Source organism: Microcaecilia unicolor, chromosome 1, assembly GCF_901765095.1.
Source record: "Microcaecilia unicolor chromosome 1, aMicUni1.1, whole genome shotgun sequence".
In the NCBI taxonomy this organism is placed as follows: domain Eukaryota; kingdom Metazoa; phylum Chordata; class Amphibia; order Gymnophiona; family Siphonopidae; genus Microcaecilia; species Microcaecilia unicolor.
In genome coordinates this window covers 732,233,949-732,256,273 of record NC_044031.1, presented here as the reverse complement: position 1 = coordinate 732,256,273, position 22,325 = coordinate 732,233,949, and the positions used below count along the sequence as shown (strand labels likewise).

Sequence of the window (22,325 nt, the reverse complement as noted above, 5' to 3'; positions counted from 1 at the left end):
AGTACCCTTCTCCACCACTGCCAACTCCAGGCTCTGCCCTTTCTGCCTCACCTCACCCCATGCTTGGAATAAACTCCCTGAGCCCATACACCAGGCCCCCTCCCTGCCCATCTTCAAATCCTTGCTCAAAGCCCACCTCTTCAATGTCGCCTTTGGCACCTAACCACTATTCAAGAAATCTAGACTGCCCCAACTTGACATTTTGTCCTTTAGATTGTAAGCTCCTTCGAGCAGGGACTGGCCTTCTTTGTTATACTGTACAGCGCTGCGTAACCCTAGTAGCGCTCTAGAAATGTTAAGTAGTAGTAGCAGTAGCCTAAGCAGGAATTGCCCTTTTCCCCACTGCCTTGTCAGGACGAACTCCTCCTCAAAATGAATGAATTGTAAGGGCCAGACCCACAGGGACAGATCAACCATATGCAAACGCTTTCTCTTTCTGAACTTCTAAAAGCTGAAAAGGAGAATAGTATGAACAGGTTATGGGGTGTTGGTAGCAGCTGTCTCTTACATATCTTTGGAGGGTCTCCAGCATTAAACATTTGTTCCAGTAAATATTCTCAGCTTTGTTCTATTGTCTAACTGAGAAACCTCCAACTGGCTGCACCCTGTTAAAGTAAGACAAACAGACATGAGTTTTAAACCTAGGCCAAACTTCTGTATAGCACCATCAAAATGCATACCTCTTTAGATAAACTTCTAATTTTGGCTATTCGGGATGGGGTCCAGTATGCTTTATGAAAAATAAAATAAGATTATCTAAATTGGAACTATGCTGGTCTTGTTTAGAGGAATCTGGTTCTTTATCCTGATATGATTTATTTCTGCAAAAATGTTAAAGCCTATTGGAATTATATTTGGAACAGAATGGTTTTAGTATTTGATCTGCCCAGAGATTTGGATATTTCCTACAAAACCATAATTTTATGTGCCTCTAACCCGGACATTATAATACCAGATGATCAACAGAGACTATTTAATACTATAATGAGGCAGCCATGGAAATAATTATATATATATAAGAAATGATATTAAAAGCTTGATTTTAAATTCTCAGTTCTGCAAGTAGTGAAGGAATGCAGGCTGGAGTTAATTAGAGTCTAGCTTGCCGGGCTGGGTTAGAAAGGTCAGAAAGATCCTTGTGATTGATGGATTGTTAAATGCACACACATCTGTATATTATTAGGCTTACTGAATAGTTTTGTAAGCAGGAATGAGCCAGACATATGACATATTGTAGTTTAAGAATAGGCTGAAATACTATTTCAAAAGTTCTTGATATGTAGATTTTGTTATGAGGAGATAGCTTAGATATAGATATATAGACCATTATAAGTATATTTAGAATATGTCTTATAAGAATGCTTACTTTAGAATATGCTGTATTCTGTGTAGGATGTCTGTTAAATTCTGTATTACTCTTTGTCTGCTGTTTAAGACTGCAGTTGAGGAGATCAACATGTGGTTTGACTTATCTGCAGTTCTGGCTGGTTCAATGTATAAGCTGATAGGTGAACGAGGTCAGAACTAGTCAGCTCTCTTCTCCTTGATTAATTGTAGGTAAAATGTAGAAATGGTCTTGAAAGTGATAACCTGATATGTATGCTATTAAGTAAGATTAGCCTTTGACCCCTTTAATGAATGCCAGAGTTTAGCTAGCAGTTAGTACTAGGAATATGAGAATAATCAATGTTAGATGGGGCCTCTTAGTCTCTAAGGGAATCCAGTTTAAGCTATAGATGAGAAATCAATCATAATGAGAAATGTAAGAGTTCTGGAGACTAAATGTCTGGCTTGAGGGGCCCCAGGTCACAGGTCAGTTTAGGATGTCTGGAACCTATGTAACTGATATTTCAAAAGTAATGATTGGTTGAGGCAAGGTAGCCAATCTAATTCCTTAACCAATTGGAGAGTAAGGGGGCTGGGCTAGGCTAGGCTAGGAGGGGGATAGAAACTGTATTTAAGTAGGAGCAGAAGCAGTTTACGTCAGAAAGGAGAGCTCAGAAGAAAGAGAAGGACAGAAGGAACAGACAGAAGAAGGAGAAGACAGCATAAGAAGAGAGCTGAGACAGAGAGCTGAGAGCAAAGACAAAAGAGCTGAGAGAGAGAGAAGAGAGCTAGAACTGATGTCCTGCTTTGTTTGCTGGCAAATAAAGAAGATTTTTCTCTCATACTGGTGTGTGCTGTCTGACTCCTGAAGCATCACAAATTCCTATCTCAATTCCTGCAACAATTCTTGGTGGCAGCGGTGGGATGCATCCTGCATTAATCCCAGCACCCAACTGACTGGAGAACATTCGCCGGGTATGTATTCTGTATTTTGTATTGTAATCCTAGCTAGGAAGTTATAAACCAGCCCCTCAAGAAGGAGGGAAGGAGAGCCTGATCAACTCTCAGCGAAGGCCCTAGTACCTTCTAGTCGCGGGCACTAGAAGCGAAAACGCTTGAGCTTATCTGTATCTGAGAAATCTGAAATTGTTGGGTGGGATTTTCTGTATGGAATGTGTGATGCGTGAATGATTAACTGAGTGCGGACTTCTTATAGCTGCATTTCCAATTAACGCGAGTTCAATTGGTCAGCAACGGAAGGAAGCGATTGCTGTCTGTCTACCTAGTGTTTCGAGAGTGCGGACCCCTTACTGCACTTTCAAAAACTCCCTCCCTTTTGTGTGTTGTAACTGTAAGCATTATGGGTGGGACATCATCTAGACAAATTGCTACCCCCCTAGATTGTATGCTTAAGAATTTCAAAAAAGGGTTTTTAATTAATGACTATGGACAGACTTTAAGCTCAAGTACTTTAAGAACCTTGTGTGAAGTTGAGTGGCCATCTATGGGAGTGGGGTGGCCCCCTAGTGGCAGTTTAGATATTGAAGTAATCCGGAAGGTCTACAGCATAGTAGTAGGAGAATCAGAATATTCTGAACAACTCCCTTATATAGATTCCTGGGACAGCCTTGTGACTGACCCTCCCTCGTGGTTGAAAACTTATATGGGATCCCCAGTAAAATTTATGTTAGGCCGTGTTCAAAGAAAGATTAGAAAATCTAAACTAGAAGAGGGAAAGAGCCCTAGGAAGCCTACCACCCAATCGGTGGCTTCCGCCCCTACCCTGTCTGAGAAACCCATACTCTCTGATGACCCCTCAGACCTTGAGCCACCACCTTATGGCCCATTGTTGGGGTTCCGTGCCACCCCCAGAGATCCACGCCGCCCAGCTCAAGCTTCTCCAGCACAGGCTTCTCCGGATAGTTCCTCCCCCACTGTGCGAACCCCACCACATCCTAGGTTGGACTTTTCACCTGGCCTCTACCCTTCTGTGCCAAATCCTCTCCTGTTAACCTCTGAAGACCCGTTTTGGGTTCCACTCCCTGACTCCTCAACTCCTGACAGCCCAGCCTCTCCTTCTAATACCCCTACCCATTCATTAGGGGCCCGGCATCCCTTTCAATGGACTGACTCACCTGTGACCACCTCTCAGTCTATGAGTACCCCTCCCCATCCCTCAGGGGTTCAACATACCTCCACTGAATGGGTTAGACCTGCTGCAATCACCTTTGAGCATGATAGGAGGGTAGCTCCTAGCTCTACCTCAGGTTCCATTCCCACCTCCTCGAGAGTTCTGCCACTTCGTCAGGTAACTACCACTCGACCGGATCCTAATAATCAGGGTCAGGTTATACAGGCACAGGCCTATCAGTATGTACCCTTCACAACCACCGATCTCCTGAATTGGAAGACGCATTACCCCTCTTATACTGAAAAGCCTCAGGCAGTGGTGGACCTAGTGACTAGCATTATGGCCACCCATAACCCAACCTGGACTGATTGTCAACAACTTCTCCTGACCCTCTTCACAACTGAGGAGAGGCGGAAGATTTTGCAAAATGCTGAGGCCATCACGCGAGAGCGTGTCCCCGGGGGGACACAGGATCCAGAGGGATGGGTTAGAGCTCGGTTTCCTCGCGCAGCTCCAGATTGGGATCCAAATGATGGGCAGCACTATGAACTGTTGTCTGGCTATTGCCGGGACTTACTGGAAGGTATGAGGAAAGGCATAAAGAGGCCCATTAATCTGGCAAAGGTCTCTGAAATTCTCCAAGGGGCAACTGAATCCCCTGGGGCCTTTCTAGAGCGACTAATTGAAGCCTACAGAACATACACCCCATTTGACCCTGAAGCCCAAGAAAATCAGAGAATGGTGAATAGCGCATTGGTGGCCCAGAGTATGCCAGATATCCGGAAGAAGTTGCAGCGTCAGGAGGGATTCGCAGGGATGAATACCACCCAGCTAATTGAGATCGCAACCAAGGTTTTCATTAATAGAGATCAGGAGGTGCGCCGAGAGGCTGACCGGAAGATGCAGAAGAAGGCCGACCTTTTAGCGGCAGCCATTACTAATTCCACCCTTAACCGAGGTCGACCTCTAGCTAATGGGAAGCCAAAGTGGGATCCCGGACCACCAGCCAGGCCCCGAGATTCCTTCAATCAATCCCGGCCAAGGGGGGAGAATCCCAGACCAAGATTGGAGAGGGACCAGTGTGCCTATTGTAAGGAAAGAGGGCACTGGAAAGATGAATGCCCCCAGAGGCGCCAGGGACTGAGAAGGGGACCAGGAGATCGAGGAAGCCGAGGCCGAGTTCGAGAGGGAAGATATGAGCCTCCTGAATCTGACATCATCGGGATAGCCGAGATGGCAGAATGGGACGAATAGGACAGACCGGGTTCCTACAAACTGGGCTCCCAGGAACCTATGGTCAAGCTAACTATAGGGAGCCGCTCAATTCCATTCATGATTGATACAGGAGCTGAACATTCTGTTGTGACGGAGCGATTAGCGCCTGTGTCTGGAAAAACTGTCCGAGTGGTGGGAGCCACGGGGGTGCAGAACCGGAGGCCCTTTCTGACAACCCGTAGATGCCAATTAGGCTCACACATAGTCACTCATGAATTCCTGTATATGCCAGACTGTCCAATCCCTTTGTTAGGTCGAGACCTGCTGTCCAAGCTTAGGGCCCAAATTTCCTTTGACTCTGATGGCCAGACTTCAGTCTCCTTTCGGCCCCCGACATCCAGCCCTAAGGGTATATTGAGTTTCTGCTGCCCTCTTGAAGAAGAATGGCGGCTGCATCAGTCATATGGCCAAGTTGACCTACCCCTGGCAGACAGCTTTCAGGTCAGTGGGGTATGGGCAGAAGATAATCCCCCAGGGTTGGCCCGAAATATTCCTCCTGTACATGTAGACTTACTTCCAAGTGCCCGGCCAATCCATCTTCGCCAATACCCAATTCCCAGAAAGGCTCTGGAAGGGATTCAAGCACATTTGAATCGTCTGTTATCCCATGGAATTATTCGACCTTGCCAGTCTCCATGGAATACGCCACTATTGCCAGTTCAGAAGCCAGGGACTGAGGACTACCGGCCAGTCCAAGACTTACGAGTGGTTAACAAATCCACTATCTCATTACACCCTGTAGTGCCTAATCCATATGTCCTGCTAGGATTGATACCTTCTGGAGCTACCCATTTCACAACACTAGATCTAAAAGATGCCTTCTTTTGTATTCGGGTGGCCCCTGCTAGTCAACTGCTTTTCGCCTTTCAATGGGAAAACCCAGTAACAGGAAGGAAGCTTCAGTATACATGGACCCGCCTGCCACAGGGGTTCAAGAATTCCCCCACTATTTTTGGGACAGCCCTAGGGCAAGACCTTAAGACTTTTAAATCTGAGCCTTCCAGGCGAGTTTTACTCCAGTATGTAGATGACCTCCTGATTGCAGCAGTGACTCAGGAAGAGTGTTTTGAGGCTACCAGAGAATTGCTGGAGCTACTCTTGGATGCAGGCTATAAGGTCTCACGCTCAAAGGCCCAACTTTGTCAGTCAGAAGTGAAGTATCTGGGCTTTTGTATTTCCCAGGGAAGTCGGAGATTGGATGCTAGTAGGAAGCAAGCGGTAGCTGCAATTCCCCAACCCAAGTCCAGAAGGGAAGTTAGGGAATTTCTGGGAGCAGCCGGATTCTGCAGAATTTGGATTCCAAATTTTGCATTGATGGCGAAACCCCTTTACCAAGCCACAAAGGGGGGTGAAAAGGAACCATTTGAATGGGGACCTATTGCTCAACAATCCTTCATCGCCATAAAGAAAGCCCTACTCCAAGCCCCTGCGTTAGGCCTTCCTGATGTGGAGAAACCTTTCTCACTGTATGTCCATGAGCGACAGGGGGTTGCTCTGGGTGTGCTGACCCAGATGATGGGATCCTGGCAGAGGCCTGTTGCATACCTGTCTAAACAGCTGGATGGAGTGGCTAAAGGATGGCCAGCCTGCATGAGGGCCATTGCAGCAACAGCCTTACTGGTCCAGGAAGCTGATAAGTTGACCTTGGGGCAAGAACTGGTTGTTAAAGTCCCCCACGCAGTTCTTACCCTCATGGAGTATAAGGGCAATCACTGGTTTACAAATAACCGCATGGTTAAGTACCAAGCTAGCTTGTGTGAGAATCCACGGATACACCTGGAAACAGTGGCTACATTTAATCCTGCCACTCTTTTGCCAGCATCTGAGGGACCTCCAGATCATGACTGTATCCAAACTATGGATGAAGTGTACTCCAGTCGACCAGATCTTAAAGATGTTCCGTGGAGGGACCCAGATGTAATTTATTTCACAGATGGAAGCAGTTATGTGGAGAACTCCAAGCGATTGGCAGGCTATGCTGTGGTGACAGAGGACAAGGTGATAGAAGCAAGGGCCCTGCCCCAAGGAACTTCAGCCCAGAAAGCAGAACTTGTGGCCCTCATACGAGCTCTGGAGTTAGCAGCAGGACTGGTAACCAACATTTATACTGATTCTAAGTATGCCTTCACAACCCTACATGCTCATGGAGCTTTGTATAAGGAAAAGGGACTCATAAATGCTGCAGGCCAACCTGTTAAGTATGGACCTGAAATACTTCAGCTGCTAGAGGCTGTGTGGGCCCCTAAGAAGGTAGCTGTTATTCATTGCAGGGGACACCAAAGAATAGATACTCCAGTGGCCCGAGGGAACCGCCATGCTGATCGGGTGGCCAAGGAAGCTGCTCGAGGACCCCCAGCAAGTACTGTGACCCCCCTGTTCCAAATCCGACTGCAAGAATGGACGCCTATGTATACCCAAATGGAAGAGAAATGGGCTCAAGAAGAAGGTGCAGTAAGGAGACCTGATGGCTGGTTACATCTCCCTGATACCAGAGTTCTGGTGCCACGCCACCTAGCTTGGCCTGTAGTGTCTCAAGCTCATGACCTATCACACTTAGGGAAAACAGTACTAGCCCGCCTACTCAGTCGAGTAGTGGTGCTGGAAGGATTGGATAGTCTGGTTGCCACTGCCTCTGCCCGATGTACTCTCTGTGCCCAGAATAATGCTCGTCAGGGACCCCGTATTCCACCAGGAGTTCAGTCTAGAGGACTAACACCCTTTGAGTCCCTAGTTATAGACTTCACAGAAATGCCCAGGAGCGGTAGGCTCCGATATCTCTTAGTCATGGTTTGTACCTTTTCTGGGTGGGTGGAAGCATATCCTACAGTCACTGAGAAAGCCACAGAAGTAGCTCGAGCTCTCCTTAGGGATGTCATCCCCAGGTATGGACTGCCCCTTGCCATAGGTTCAGATAATGGTCCCGCCTTTGTTGAAGCTACACTTCAGGCCCTGTCCCGCGCATTGCGCATTACCTGGAAATTGCATTGTGCCTATCGTCCCCAGAGTTCAGGGCAGGTTGAGCGGGCAAACAGAACCTTGAAAAATAGCCTAGCAAAGATTTGTCAGGAAACCCAATTGAAATGGCCACAGGCATTGCCACTAGCCCTCTTCCGCCTCCGATGCACCCCAACTAAAGGAACAGCCCTCTCTCCCTTTGAAATTGTGTATGGGAAGCCCCCAGCCATTTTACAGGGAATTAAGGGAGACATAGGGATTTTAGGGTCTGCCCAGGTGCAGGAGCAGGTAGCCCTCCTGGGAAAGATAATTTCTGAGCTTCAGTCTTATGTGAGAGAAATAAACCCTGTCCCCTTCCAGGCTCAGGTACATTCCTTCCTGCCAGGGGATAGAGTTTGGGTGAAAGACTGGAAGCTCCAGCCTTTGGGGCCCCGGTGGAAAGGACCTTTTACTGTTTTGCTTTCTACCCCTGCAGCTGTGAAGGTCGCAGGGATTACTCCATGGGTCCATTGGTCTCGAATTAAGTCTGCTGACCAGACTGAGCCCAGCATGGATCAGACGGAGCCTAGACAGTGGAGAGCAGAAAGTGATCCAGCGGAGCCATTGAAGTTGCGCTTGACCCGAACCAAAGAATCTACTAGCTGAAAAGAAGGGTCAACTGCATACTGCAGGAGCGGCTGAACTTCGGCTTCACACTGAGACTCTTTCTTGCCTGATTCTGGCTTTCCTGGAATTTGAAAGCTTGATCCTTGTCAGTTGAGGGTCTATCCCAACTGGTATAAGAACTCAAAGACTGAGAACACTATATGAGAGTAATCTGTGATTAGCACAGACTGTTGAACTATTATTGCTTAATTAGTTTGCTGTATTTGTTTTAGATTAGGAAGAAAGAAAATGTTAGTAGTTTGGATGCTTTTGTTGTTTTCTACTCCTTGCCTCCTTGTTCCTAATACCCCAACTCGTTCTAACCTTTGGTTACACTCTGTCCAGGAACTAATTAGCCAGGCAAAGATTACTTCCCCTTGTATTGTGTGTTCCCGATTTTCTCCTTATACCACAGATGTCCCAGCTGTACCTGTCCCTGTGCAACTCCCAGCTCTTATACCTCCCTACTTTTCGAGTTCAGGCCCTTGGAGCCAGGATTATACTTGGTGGTCCTTTTATAATGCTACTTCCCCCTCTGACTCTTCTCTAAGGCCAGTTTTTACGTCTCCCTATCCAGCCTTTGGAGTGTTTTGTTTAACAAGAAGCATCTCAACTGTTCTTCCCATTCCCTGTAATTATACTAATGTTCTCCCAGAAAAAGGAGAATCTGTGTGGGTAGTTTCTCCAGGTACTCCTATGTGCCCTGCTACCATACCTGTAGATTATGACCCAGGTGATTATCTGGCTCCTAAGCGTACCACTGAGAAGACTATAGTGTCCAAGCTTATTTTCTACTTTCATAAGTCCCCGGGGTATGAAGAGTTACTAACAAATGAGCGGCCTGTCACAATTGGGGATTGGCGCCTATGGTGTGCAAAGTCTCCATTTCGTCTTCGTTCCCCCTGGGATAGGGGCTCGCATTATGGGCACCCTAAGTACCCTGTCCAGCCTGAGCCAACATTTATTGGGAACTTTCCTCACCCTCTCCTTGGTCATTACTGGCTCTGTGATAATGTCCTCCACATGATTCTTCCCTCCACATATGATTTTTGTGTATTGGTAACCTTGAATTATTTTCCTAAAGTTATTCCTCTTAAGCCACTATCCCCGCACCGCTCTAAGCGAGAGGCTTTGTCCTTACCCTCCTCCGTTGCCACAGAGGATGAGGCGATTGAATTAGCCCTCCAGTATATCAATTCTACTTATCCTCTGACTAAAAAGAGACTTGTAGCCCTTTCTGCCACGGCCTGGATTCCAATTGGAGGCCCGGTAGCGGGTATTACTGAACTAGGTATGGCTACCCGGAGACTTCAGTCCCTACTTCATGTTTTAGTTCATGAGCTGAATGTGGTAGTCAATGCATTGCAGGATCAAATTAATGAATTAAGTATAGTTTCTTGGTATAACCGTATGGGTCTTGACTATCTCTTTGCAGCCCAGGGTGGCCTCTGCACAGTGCTAAATTCTTCAGAGTGCTGTACTATTGTCATAAATAGGACGCATGTAGTTAGGCATGCTATGGATAAAGTCCTACAGTTGGCCAGCCTTAATGTGGAGGATTACCGAGGAGGATTAGACCTTACCTCCTGGTGGTGGTCATTGACCTCCTGGATACGCCCCTTGTTCATTTCCCTAATAGTCTTAGTTTTAGCAGGGTTGTTGTTTTGTTTCTTGGCCTCATGTGCTTCGGCAGTATGCCGTCGGACCTTAACAAGTAGGGTAATGGTGGTTCATAAGTCTATTCCTAGTTAGGACCACTATAATCTCCAGAGTTTGAGTTGTGAGACTTATCTCTGCATAAGCTGATTTTAGTCTCAAAGGGGGGAATGAGGCAGCCATGGAAATAATTATATATATATAAGAAATGATATTAAAAGCTTGATTTTAAATTCTCAGTTCTGCAAGTAGTGAAGGAATGCAGGCTGGAGTTAATTAGAGTCTAGCTTGCCGGGCTGGGTTAGAAAGGTCAGAAAGATCCTTGTGATTGATGGATTGTTAAATGCACACACATCTGTATATTATTAGGCTTACTGAATAGTTTTGTAAGCAGGAATGAGCCAGACATATGACATATTGTAGTTTAAGAATAGGCTGAAATACTATTTCAAAAGTTCTTGATATGTAGATTTTGTTATGAGGAGATAGCTTAGATATAGATATATAGGCCATTATAAGTATATTTAGAATATGTCTTATAAGAATGCTTACTTTAGAATATGCTGTATTCTGTGTAGGATGTCTGTTAAATTCTGTATTACTCTTTGTCTGCTGTTTAAGACTGCAGTTGAGGAGATCAACATGTGGTTTGACTTATCTGCAGTTCTGGCTGGTTCAATGTATAAGCTGATAGGTGAACGAGGTCAGAACTAGTCAGCTCTCTTCTCCTTGATTAATTGTAGGTAAAATGTAGAAATGGTCTTGAAAGTGATAACCTGATATGTATGCTATTAAGTAAGATTAGCCTTTGACCCCTTTAATGAATGCCAGAGTTTAGCTAGCAGTTAGTACTAGGAATATGAGAATAATCAATGTTAGATGGGGCCTCTTAGTCTCTAAGGGAATCCAGTTTAAGCTATAGATGAGAAATCAATCATAATGAGAAATGTAAGAGTTCTGGAGACTAAATGTCTGGCTTGAGGGGCCCCAGGTCACAGGTCAGTTTAGGATGTCTGGAACCTATGTAACTGATATTTCAAAAGTAATGATTGGTTGAGGCAAGGTAGCCAATCTAATTCCTTAACCAATTGGAGAGTAAGGGGGCTGGGCTAGGCTAGGCTGGATAGAACAGTATTTAAGTAGGAGCAGAAGCAGGTTACGTCAGAAGGAGCTCAGAAGAAAGAGAAGGACAGAAGGAACAGACAGAAGAAGGAGAAGACAGCATAAGAAGAGAGCTGAGACAGAGATCTGAGACAAAGACAAAAAGAGCTGAGAGAAAGAGAAGAGAGCTAGAACTGATGTCCTGCTTTGTTTGCTGGCAAATAAAGAAGATTTTTCTCTCATACTGGTGTGTGCTGTCTGACTCCTGAAGCATCACAAATTCCTATCTCAATTCCTGCAACAATAATAGCAGTTGGTCTTCATCTTATCATACGCAACTGGAAAGACAACTCGCAAAGTTTCAGCGTGCTTGTCTGACATTGCTGTCTGGATGTCTGAACGCCACCTGAAATTAAATATGACCAAAACCGAGCTTCTCATTTTCCCCCCCAAACCCACCTCCCCGCTCCCCCCGTTTTCTATTTCTGTTGATGGCTCTCTCATTCTCCCTGTCTCCTCAGCTCGAAACCTTGGGGTCATCTTTGACTCTTCTCTCTCCTTCTCTGCTCATATCCAGCAGATTGCCAAGACCTGTCGTTTCTTTCTTTACAACATCCGTAAAATCCGCCCCTTTCTTTCCGAGCACTCTACCAAAACCCTCATCCACACCCTTGTCACCTCTCGTTTAGACTACTGCAATCTGCTTCTTGCTAGCCTCCCACTTAGTCACCTCTCCCCTCTCCAGTCGGTTCAAAACTCTGCTGCCCGTCTCGTCTTCCGCCAGGGTCGCTTTACTCATACTACCCCTCTCCTCAAGACCCTTCACTGGCTCCCTATCCGTTTTCGCATCCTGTTCAAACTTCTTCTACTAACCTATAAATGTACTCACTCTGCTGCTCCCCAGTATCTCTCCACACTCGTCCTTCCCTACACCCCTTCCCGTGCACTCCGCTCCATGGATAAATCCTTCTTATCTGTTCCCTTCTCCACTACTGCCAACTCCAGACTTCGCGCCTTCTGTCTCGCTGCACCCTACGCCTGGAATAAACTTCCTGAGCCTCTACGTCTTGCCCCATCCTTGGCCACCTTTAAATCTAGACTGAAAGCCCACCTCTTTAACATTGCTTTTGACTCGTAACCACTTGTAACCACTCGCCTCCACCTACCCTCCTCTCTTCCTTCCCGTTCACATTAATTGATTTGATTTGCTTACTTTATTTTTGTCTATTAGATTGTAAGCTCTTTGAGCAGGGACTGTCTTTCTTCTATGTTTGTGCAGCGCTGCGTATGCCTTGTAGCGCTATAGAAATGCTAAATAGTAGTAGTAGTAGTAGTAATAGCAACTAAACTTTATGGAATGGTGGAGCCACCTGTGTCTAATAAGAAAGTATGAAGCTGCTCTGGCTCTCAAGCAACATACGCTTTAATCTTCAATAAAAACTTGGGCACCATTAGACTCATATTGTGCTAATATCAGCACCTGGACTCAGGCCATTATAACTTAGCTGCACTGATCACCTTTATTGCAGGGGCGTAGCCAGACACCCAATTTTGGGAGGGCCTGGGCCCAAGATGGGTGGGCAGAAGAACCTCGCCCCGTCCCACAGGTGATTTGGTCTCTCCTTCTCTTGCCTGCATGCCATATGGTCTCTCAAACATCCCCCTTCTCCTGTATACCTTTTAAATAGATTTTCACCAGCAGCGAGCAGCAACTAATACACGCTGCTCAGGTTGGCCCCACACCCTTCCCTCTGATGCAACTTCCTGTTTCTGCCTAGGCAGAAATACATCAGAGGGAAGGCTGTGGGGCCGGTGCGGGCAGTATGTAGGCCACTGCTCACTGCAGGCGAAGATCTGCTACTTACAAGGTATGCAGGAGGGACACTTGTTGGGATTTTTCGGTTGGTGGGGCTTGGGGATCCCTGCCAGCCACATCATAGGTATGCTGCTACTAGGTGGGCCTGAACCCAAAGTGGGTGGGCATGGGCCCACCCGAGCCCACCCTTGGCTACGCCACTGCTTTATTGATACCTTTATTACTACCGTGTTTCCCCGAATATAAGACACTGCCTTATATTAATTTTTGCGCCCAAAAAGGCGCTAGGTCTTATTTTCAGGGGATGTCTTAATATTTCGGGGAAACACGGTTGGCCCGGCCACCTTCCCTCCGTCGCTCCTGCAACTACCGGTAACCCCCCACCCGAGGTCGCCCCCCCCACCCGAGATGGCGCTCCCACCCGAAGTCGCCGGACCCCACCCCCCTCCGTCGCTCAGAAACTAACCTGAACTTAAGCCTCCTTTCACTTTCCTTCCAGTTCGCAGGAGCAGCAGGGCAGGGCAGGCCTCTCCTTCCTTCCGAGCCCCACCCTCGCCTGACGTTACGTTACGTCAGGCGAGGGCGGGACACGGAAGGAAGGAGTGGCCTGCCCTCCTACTGCTGCTGCTTGCTGCGAACTGGAAGGAAAGTGAAAGGAGGCTTAAGTTCAGGTTAGTTTCGGAGCGACGGAGGGGGGTGGGGTCCGGCGACTTCGGGTGGGGGCGCCATCTCGGGTGGGGGGGGCGACCTCGGGTGGGGGGGGTTAGTTTCAGAGCGACGGAGGGGGGGCCCAGCGATCTCAGGGGGGGGGGGGGGCGACCCTACTTACCGGGAAAAGAAAAACTTTGCTAGGCCTTACTTTCGGGGGAGGCCTTATATTTTCCAAGGGCACCAAAAACCTCGGTAGGTCTTATTTTATGGGGATGCCCTATTTTCGGGGACACACGGTACCTTTTAGATCTCCTGGACTTTAAATAAGCAATCTGTGAATTTTCACAACAGATGCAATGGATGCGTTTCTGTTCTGTTATATTGTTAAATTGCAAGTTGCAAACTTTTAAGAACAACATTTCAATAAATAGATTTTTAAAAAATGCATACCTCTTAAGTGCTATACGTGTATAATGAAATAAAAAATGTTTATTTTACTATAAATGTCTGATGGACCATCATATCAGAGGCAAGCGCTCATATCGCACAGCTTTTAGCCTCATCCAGTGTAATCATGGAGGGTGGAGATGCCAACAGTGTCATATTGGAAGCTGGTCTGGACTATATGTCGTGAGCAGACAAGTGGTTTTCAAAAGGTTTTTCTGTTTTGAAAAGACTGAACTTTGGATTTTGTGTTTTTAATGTACATTTATTGAACACATTTGGGAATGGAGGGGCAGCCTAATGGTTAGAGCAGCAGGCTGCAAATCAGGGGAGCCCAGTTCAAATCCCACTGTGGCTCCTTATGATCACTTAACCCTCAATTGCCTCAGATACAAACTCAAGATTGTGAGCCCTCCAGGGACAGAAAAATGCCGATTTTACACTGCTTTGATAACTTTTAGGCTTGTAAGCAGTATATAATGAATTGAGGAGCCCTTTTGATAAACACTGGCCTTACCCTACCCTTACACAGGTCATCCCTGCATGCTAAGACCATTTTTACCGCTGGGGTAAGTGGCCACTTTTTCTATTTTTCTTATTAATGGCCATGCGCTAGTTTTTCCATTAGCACATGACCCTTACCGTCAACCATTATGTAGGCAGTAAAGGCTCATTAACTAAGCACACACTAATCTGTTAGCGTGCGGCAATGTACCCTGTTAGGCGGGGAGAGTCTGATAGGCACGGACGGGGAGAGGGATCTTGGGGTGATAGTATCTGAGGACCTGAAGGCGACGAAACAGTGCGACAAGGCGGTGGCAGTAGCTAGAAGATTGCTAGGCTGTATAGAGAGAGGAGTGACCAGCAGAAGAAAGGAGGTTTTAATGCCCCTGTATAAGACGTTGGTGAGGCCCCACCTGGAGTATTGTGTTCAGTTTTGGAGGCCGTATCTTGCGAAGGATGTTAAAAAAATGGAAGCGGTGCAAAGAAAAGCTACGAGGATGGTATGGGATTTACGTTCCAAGATGTATGAAGAGAGGCTTGCTGACCTGAACATGTACACCCTGGAGGAAAGGAGGAACAGGGGTGATATGATACAGACGTTCAAATATTTGTAAGGTATTAATCCGCAAACGAATCTTTTCCGGAGATGGGAAGGCGGTAGAACGAGAGGACATGAAATGAGATTGAAGGGGGGCAGACTCAGGAAAGATGTCAGGAAGTATTTTTTCACGGAGAGGGTGGTAGACGCTTGGAATGCCCTCCCGCAGGAGGTGGTGGAGATCAAAACGGTAACGGAGTTCAAACATGCGTGGGATATGCATAGAGGAATCCTGTGCAGAAGGAATGGATCCTCAGAAGCTTAGCTGAAATTGGGTGGCGGAGTAGATGGGGGGAAGAGGGGGTGGTGGTTGGGAGGCGAGGATAGGGGAGGGCAGACTTATACGGTCTGTACCAGAGCCGGTGATGGGAGGCGGGACTGGTGGTTGGGAGGCGGGAAATACTGCTGGGCAGACTTATATGGTCTGTGCCCTGAAAAGGACAGGTACAAATTCAAGGTAAGGTATACACATATGAGTTTGTCTTGGGCAGACTGGATGGACAATGCAGGTCTTTTTCTGCCGTCATCTACTATGTTACTATGTTACCTGTGCTAACCAACTAACACAGAGCACGGATGCTCCCAAGCCCAGACCCGCCCACCCTCCACCCCCAGACCAACTAAAAATTTTATTTTTGAGCGTATGGGTAGCACACGCCGATCCCAAAATGACCACAGGATACCTGAGTGCAGGGCTGCTGAGAGACAGAGCCGGGCCCGGAGCAGGGCTGCCGCAGCCGCTGCCCCCCTTAGGCCGCAGCCACCACTGCCCTCCTCCACTCGGGCCGCCGTCGCTCCCTCGCCCCCTTACCTCCCTGCGTCTGCTCCTTGCTCGTTCTGTCACTCTCCTGTTCTTCTGTGCCGGGACCCAATTTATCACGTTAATGCAATCACCCAGTCCCGACACACAGGAGCAGGAGAGAGACAGGCCATTGGAGCAGAACCTTCAGCCTGCCTCTGGAAGCCTTTGCTGGCACTGGGCCTTCCTTGGAGGCCTGGCCTGCGGAATCTTGCTCCCCCTGCAGAAGATGAAATGGAGGCACAAGAAAAGCATTATTAAGGGTTCAGCCTGAGATGAGGGGAAGGCAGAGCTGCATAGAGGGTGGCTCCTGCCACCATCCAACTCTGCCCCCTACCATCAATTCCCAACTCTACACTTTCCACCTTGCTGCCCTGACCCCCGCAATCACACCATCCAACCCCCCCCCCCCCCACTCAGACTCTGAACTTTGATTACACCATCTATACTCCTCATTCAGAAGCCCCCATCCCTGCAGAAAACCCACCCCCCAGAGCCCTACCTGATACCCTCCCCCAGTGGTTTGTTTGATTGGGCTCTCACAGGCTCGTGAGAGCTGTTTGTTAAGTTTTTACGAATTTTGGGAGCTATTTGTTAAAGAAGGCCTCCCTCATGGCTACTTTAACAATGGCTCCCAAAATGTGGGCTCGGGCCCCCTCTTTTACTTTGCCAGACAAGTAAATAGACCGTTTGCTTCTGCTCCCTGCTCCTTGTTTCCAGTTCTGAGCAGCAGAAGCAGGGAGTGGTGGCAGTCCGTTTATTGGCTGGTGGGGCTCAGCATCCCTTCCAACAAAGGTATGCCTAGTGGGCCCTCACGAGGAGGGGGGGGGGGGGAAGAGAGAGAGGCATGCGCTGCCCTCCCCAGTCCACCCCTGGCCCCCTCAAATTACAGGTCTGGTTATGCCCAGAGAGAGAGCCCATTGTTAAAAATTTACTAGCACACCTCTCTGCCCTCCCCCCACCCAGGACTTATCTGGGAGTCATTATTGGTGGGCCAGTAGTCTTGGGTGGCAGTGATCCTCCTCTGCTGTTGCCTGGGTCTGTGTTGTAATCCAGAATGCTGCCATTGACCCCATAGTACTTCATGCTTCCCTTCTGAGTTTATTCAAATTCTGTATGAGACTTGTTTTAAATTTTAAACCTGGTTTATTACACAATCTGAGCTCTAGGTGAGTTACATATTCAGATGGAGTGGATAGGTCACTGCCCCAGAGGGCTTACAATTTAAGGACTTCACTTACTAATGCACATTAACCAATTAATGGACATTAACACACATTAAATAACACGTGCACCATTATTATCAATGGGGCTTAATTACTCACGTGAAGATCAGTTCCATAACTGGGCACCCAAATTTCTGCACCCCTCGCACATGTAAATGTACAGAATACTAACATTACCCCGTGAGAGTGCCAGCAGAGCGCCTAAGTGGCTATTTTTGTAAATTCAGGAGAGGCATACACATGGGTGGGACATGTGTGGGGCCCCCTCTTATGTGCATAACTTATAGAATACTGTACGTTAATGCACGTCCCTTCCATGTTTACCTGACTAATGCAACCAAAAAGTCGAACGTCAGGAAAGAAACTGCCTGTCGAGATCGTCTTCATTTTGGACTGACCTTTTGTTGTTTATAGATGTGTTCAAAAGTTTTAGATGCAGTCGCTATGAAACATGACACTGTGTTGAGTTCTTCTTTGGAATATTTGCTATTTTAAGACCTTTGTAGCTGAGAAGTATCCCTTGCTGAAGCAGTTCTGGGCTGCTGTTGCTGTTTTTAAAATAATAAATGTTTTGCTCATTTCACTAGTTTTTCCTATGTGGTGTTTCCTTTGGGATCCAGTCCCAGCAAAGCTGTCAGTAAGCTACTGCCAACTTACTACTACTACTATTTAGCATTTCTATAGCGCTACAAGGCGAACGCAGCACTGCACAAACATAGAAGAAAGACAGTCCCTGCTCAAAGAGCTTACAATCTAATAGACAACTTTAGTGTTAAAATTGGGTGGCGGAGCAGGTGGGGGGAAGAGGGGTTGGTGGTTGGGAGGCGAGGATAGTGGAGGGCAGACTTATACGGGGTCCGTGCCAGAGCCGGTGATGGGAGGCGGGACTGGTGGTTGGGAGGCGGGAAGTACTGCTGGGCAGACTTGTACTGTCTGTGCCCTGAAAAAGGCAGGTACAAATCAAGGTAAGGTATACACATATGAGTTTATCTTGTTGGGCAGACTGGATGGACCGTGCAGGTCTTTTTCTGCCGTCATCTACTATGTTACTATGTAGTGTCCAATGTTCTCATCTTAATAAAGGAAGGTAGCGTTCTCCCAAAACAAGACAGGCCTTCTGCAGAGGAAACAGGTGCATCTTGGGATAGCTACATTCTAGCACTGGTATAAGGAGCACAATAAAATCCTAACATTACAAATTCTTTCTCTTCTCTACTCCTTGATAAAGTAACGAAGCTTCCTACCTTGCTGAGATATTTGGGCCCCTCTGGATGGTAAAAGTGTACAGTTATGAGTTTCAGGTGAGTAGATCATCATTATCATCATTTTTTTGTCTATCTCTCCTCTGCTTTTTTTTCCCCCATGCATGTCATCTTTCTCCCTTGTTACCAGGCCCAGGCACTCTAGGCCACTGACTCCAGTACCAAATTTTGATAGCCACTGGAGCACCCCTATTGCTACCGTACCTCCATAAGTCCACCTCACATTAGCAAACTCCAGTAACAAAATTCAGTGGGGGGCCTGCATGAGTTTCAAGCTTGTGTGAGAAGAGGGGATAGTGTGTCACAGGGCCTGTCAGCGCATGAAAACTCGCAAGTCCCATGCTGAATTTTATTACTGTGGGACTGGAGCTGCTCAACAGGACAGTGGCAGAGGGGGAAACTAGTTGAGGGAAAGGGAAATGGGACTTGATATACTGCCTTTCTGAGGTTTTTTTGCAACTACATTTAAAGCGGTTTACATATATTCAGGTACTTATTTTGTACTAGGGGCAATGAAGGGTTAAGTGACTTGCCCAGAGTCACAAAGAGCTGCAGTGGGGATTGAACTCAGTTCCCCAGGATCAAAGTCCACTAGCACTAACCACTAGCCTACTCCTCCACTAGCAACATTCCATCTAGAATCTCCAATAGTAGCAACAGAATCTCAATAGTAGCAACATTCCATCTAGAATCTCCAATAGTAGCAACATTCCATGTTGAATCTCACTTATATGGAAAGGGAAATGGGACTTGATATACCGCCTTTCTGAGGTTTTTTGCAACTACATTCAAAGCGGTTTACATATATTCAGGTACTTATTTTGTACCAGGGGCAATGGAGGGTTAAGTGACTTGCCCAGAGTCACAAAGAGCTGCAGTGGGGATTGAACTCAGTTCCCCAGGATCAAAGTCCACTGCACTAACCACTAGCCTACTCCTCCACTAGCAGCCTTCTATCTAGAAGCCTGCCCTTGCAGATCAGCAACGCAGCTGCGCAGGCTTCTGTTTCTGTGAGTCTGACGTCCTGCACGTAGGTGCAGGACGTCAGACTCACAGAAACAGAAGCCTGTGCGGCCGCGTTGCTGATCTGCAAGGGCAGGCTTCTACATGGAAAGTTGCTAGTGGAATAGCTACATTAACATTCCATGTAGAATCTCAAATAGTAGCAACATTCCATGTAGAATCTCAACATTCCATTTAGAATCTCAAATAGGGAAATGGGACTTGATATACGGCCTTTCTGAGTTTTTTTGCAACTACATTCAAAGCAGTTTACATATATTCAGGTACTTATTTTGTACCAGGGGCAATGGAGGGTTAAGTGACTTGCCCAGAGTCACAAAGAGCTGCAGTGGGGATTGAACTCAGTCCCCCAGGATCAAAGTCCACTGCACTAACCACTAGGCTACTCCTCCACAGGGGAGGGTCTGGGCTGGGTAGGGTTACCATATTTGCGGAGACAAAAAATAAAATAAAAATGGTTGCTACCTTTGGTAAAGAAATATTTATTTGTAGCCTTTAGTTAATGAGCACACATCAAACAGTGACTTACTTACACAACTTCAGGATTTGAGTTTGACGGAGTCTGAGCCCAAGCGTACTTATCAGACCAGCGCATATCCCTCAACAACTTTGGCTGGCTTCTGTGATATCTTTGCGTGACATATGCTTAACGTTATGCCTGCCGTCTCATTCCGCCAATGCGTAACAGCCAACCTCATCTCTAAGGTCGACCCAAATGTTGAGATTTGGGTGTCCCCGACCGTATTATCGAAACAAAAGATGGACGCCCATCTTGTTTTGATAATGCGGGATGCCCCGGTGCTGGCAGAGAGTGTTACCCCTGTGGTGGGGACAGTCACCATCTCTCTCACTAGAGCTGCTTGTGCTGTTGGCTTTATTGTGGCTGCTGGTGGTGGGTGAAAGATTTGTCTTGGGAGATTTTTGATAAGAACATTAGGGTCTCTTACCCCATACTATGGGGACAAATGGGTCTGGGGTCTTGGTCTTCCTGCTCAACGGGAAAGTGCATCAACCTGCACTAATGAAACAAATGTTTGTGGACATTTCCGTATAGGAAATGGTTGTGCTTATGAAGATTAAGAGACTGCTGATACTTATAAAGAGCAGTTTATTAAATGTAATAAACCACAAATCATAGAGCAAAAACACCAGTTCTCAACTGTATATAATCTTAGTTTGTACGTTTTTAACTGTGTGTGTTTTTTGCGCTGAATGATGCATCAAGTACAAAGATTATATACAGCTGAGAACTGGTGCAAGGAGTGAGATGTTCTGCATCGGGGGTGGGGGGGGGGCAAGGAGGGAGAAAGGTGCTGGACAGGTAGGGAATTGATCCAATGAGGGGGTTAGGAAGAAAGAGAAGGCACAGAGGGAAAGAAGTGCTGGACTTTAGAGGGGGGAAAGACAAGGAAAGAGAGAGGTGCCAGGACCTGTGGGGAAAGAAGGATGAGGGGAGGTGCTGGTCCTGCAAAAGGGAAACAGAAGAGAAGTGAGGGAAGTGAAAGGAATACTTGCTGGACACCTGGGGGGGGGGGGGGGGGGAGGTCAGAGGGAGGAAAGACAGAGGGAGAGATGCTGGCCAAGAGAGACAGGAGGGAAGAATAAAAAAGAGAAACAGAGAGAGAGAGGCTGGCACATGGGAGGAGGGGGATTAGGGGCACAGAAATTGGAGATGCTCAACATGGCAGGAAGACAGGAGTGATGCTGGGTAAGATAGGGACACAGAGAGAAAATGGATGGTGGACATAGAGATAAAAAGTGCCAAATGGGCAAGGAGACTCTGGCAAGACAATTAAGAGAAGAAAGCCGAAACCAGAGATTAGCTTAGCAGGGTTTTAAAAAGGTTTGGATGGCTTCCTAAAGGAAAAGTCCATAGACCATTATTAAAATGGACTTGGGGAAAATCCGCTGTTTATTTCTGGGATAAGCAGCATAAAATGTATTGAACTTTTTTGTGACCTGGATTGGCCACTGTTGGAAACAGGATACTGGGCTTGATTGACCTTTGGTCTGTCCTAGTGTGGCAATACTTACATTATAACCAACATAATAAGAAAAATAAAATGACCAGACAGCAGAGGTAGAAAAAAGAATTGTATTTTCTATTTATTGATTGGAGTATGTCAGTTTTTGGAATGTGTATCTGCCAGAACTAGTTTTAGACTTGGCTCAGGTCCATGAGAAAAATCTCACTAATTTCGCCTTCAATCTTCAGCATTGCGGTGGTAAATCTCCAGCATTGGGATGGGCCGCCCTTGGCGTCTCTGCAACGACTCTCCCTAGTTGTTTTATGCAGCCTCTTAAGAGGTCTCATTTTGTACAGTTTTAGTTTAAAGTTGCCCCACCTTCATTAATGTTGTCTATAACCTGTCAGATGTAACTTTTCCTAAACACAGTTTCTTTGCTAACTCTAATTCTCTTATTTGGTTTTGTCTATGTATCTTATTTTTAATACTGGTAGATTTATAATATCAATAAAATGATCTATGTAATGATTCCCTGTCCACAGTCCCATTTTTCCAATTAACTGTTTCCTACATAGACACCTAATAAATCTAATTCCTATGTACAGCACTGAGTAACATCTGGTATGCATTATACAAATCACAGTAATAACAATTGTATCATTGTAATAATAGGACATAGGGGGCATATTCAGTGATGTTAATTCTTAACAAATAAGTACATAAGTATTGCCACACTGGGACAGACCAAAGGTCCATCAAGCCCAGCATCCTGTTTCCAACAGTGGCCAATCCAGGTCACAAAGACCTGGCAAGATCCTGAAAGAGTTCAATACATTTTATGCAGCTTATCCCAGAAATAAGCAGTGGATGTTCCCAAGTCAATTTAATAATGATCTATGGATTTTTCCTTTAGGAAGCCGTCCAGACCCTTTTTAAACCCCGCTAA

At 46.6% G+C, this 22,325-nt stretch overlaps 1 protein-coding gene across 1 annotated transcript in view; it reads left to right on the top strand.

Annotated features, from left to right (window-relative positions):
• LOC115462214 (serine incorporator 4-like) overlaps positions 1-22,325 on the top strand; it is a 75,290-nt gene that overhangs the window by 34,477 nt on the left and 18,488 nt on the right. Inside the window, exon 9 of the mRNA XM_030192228.1 lies at positions 18,356-18,428. Coding sequence (XP_030048088.1) covers positions 18,356-18,428 — 73 coding nt within the window. The remainder of the gene's footprint in view (positions 1-18,355; positions 18,429-22,325) is intronic.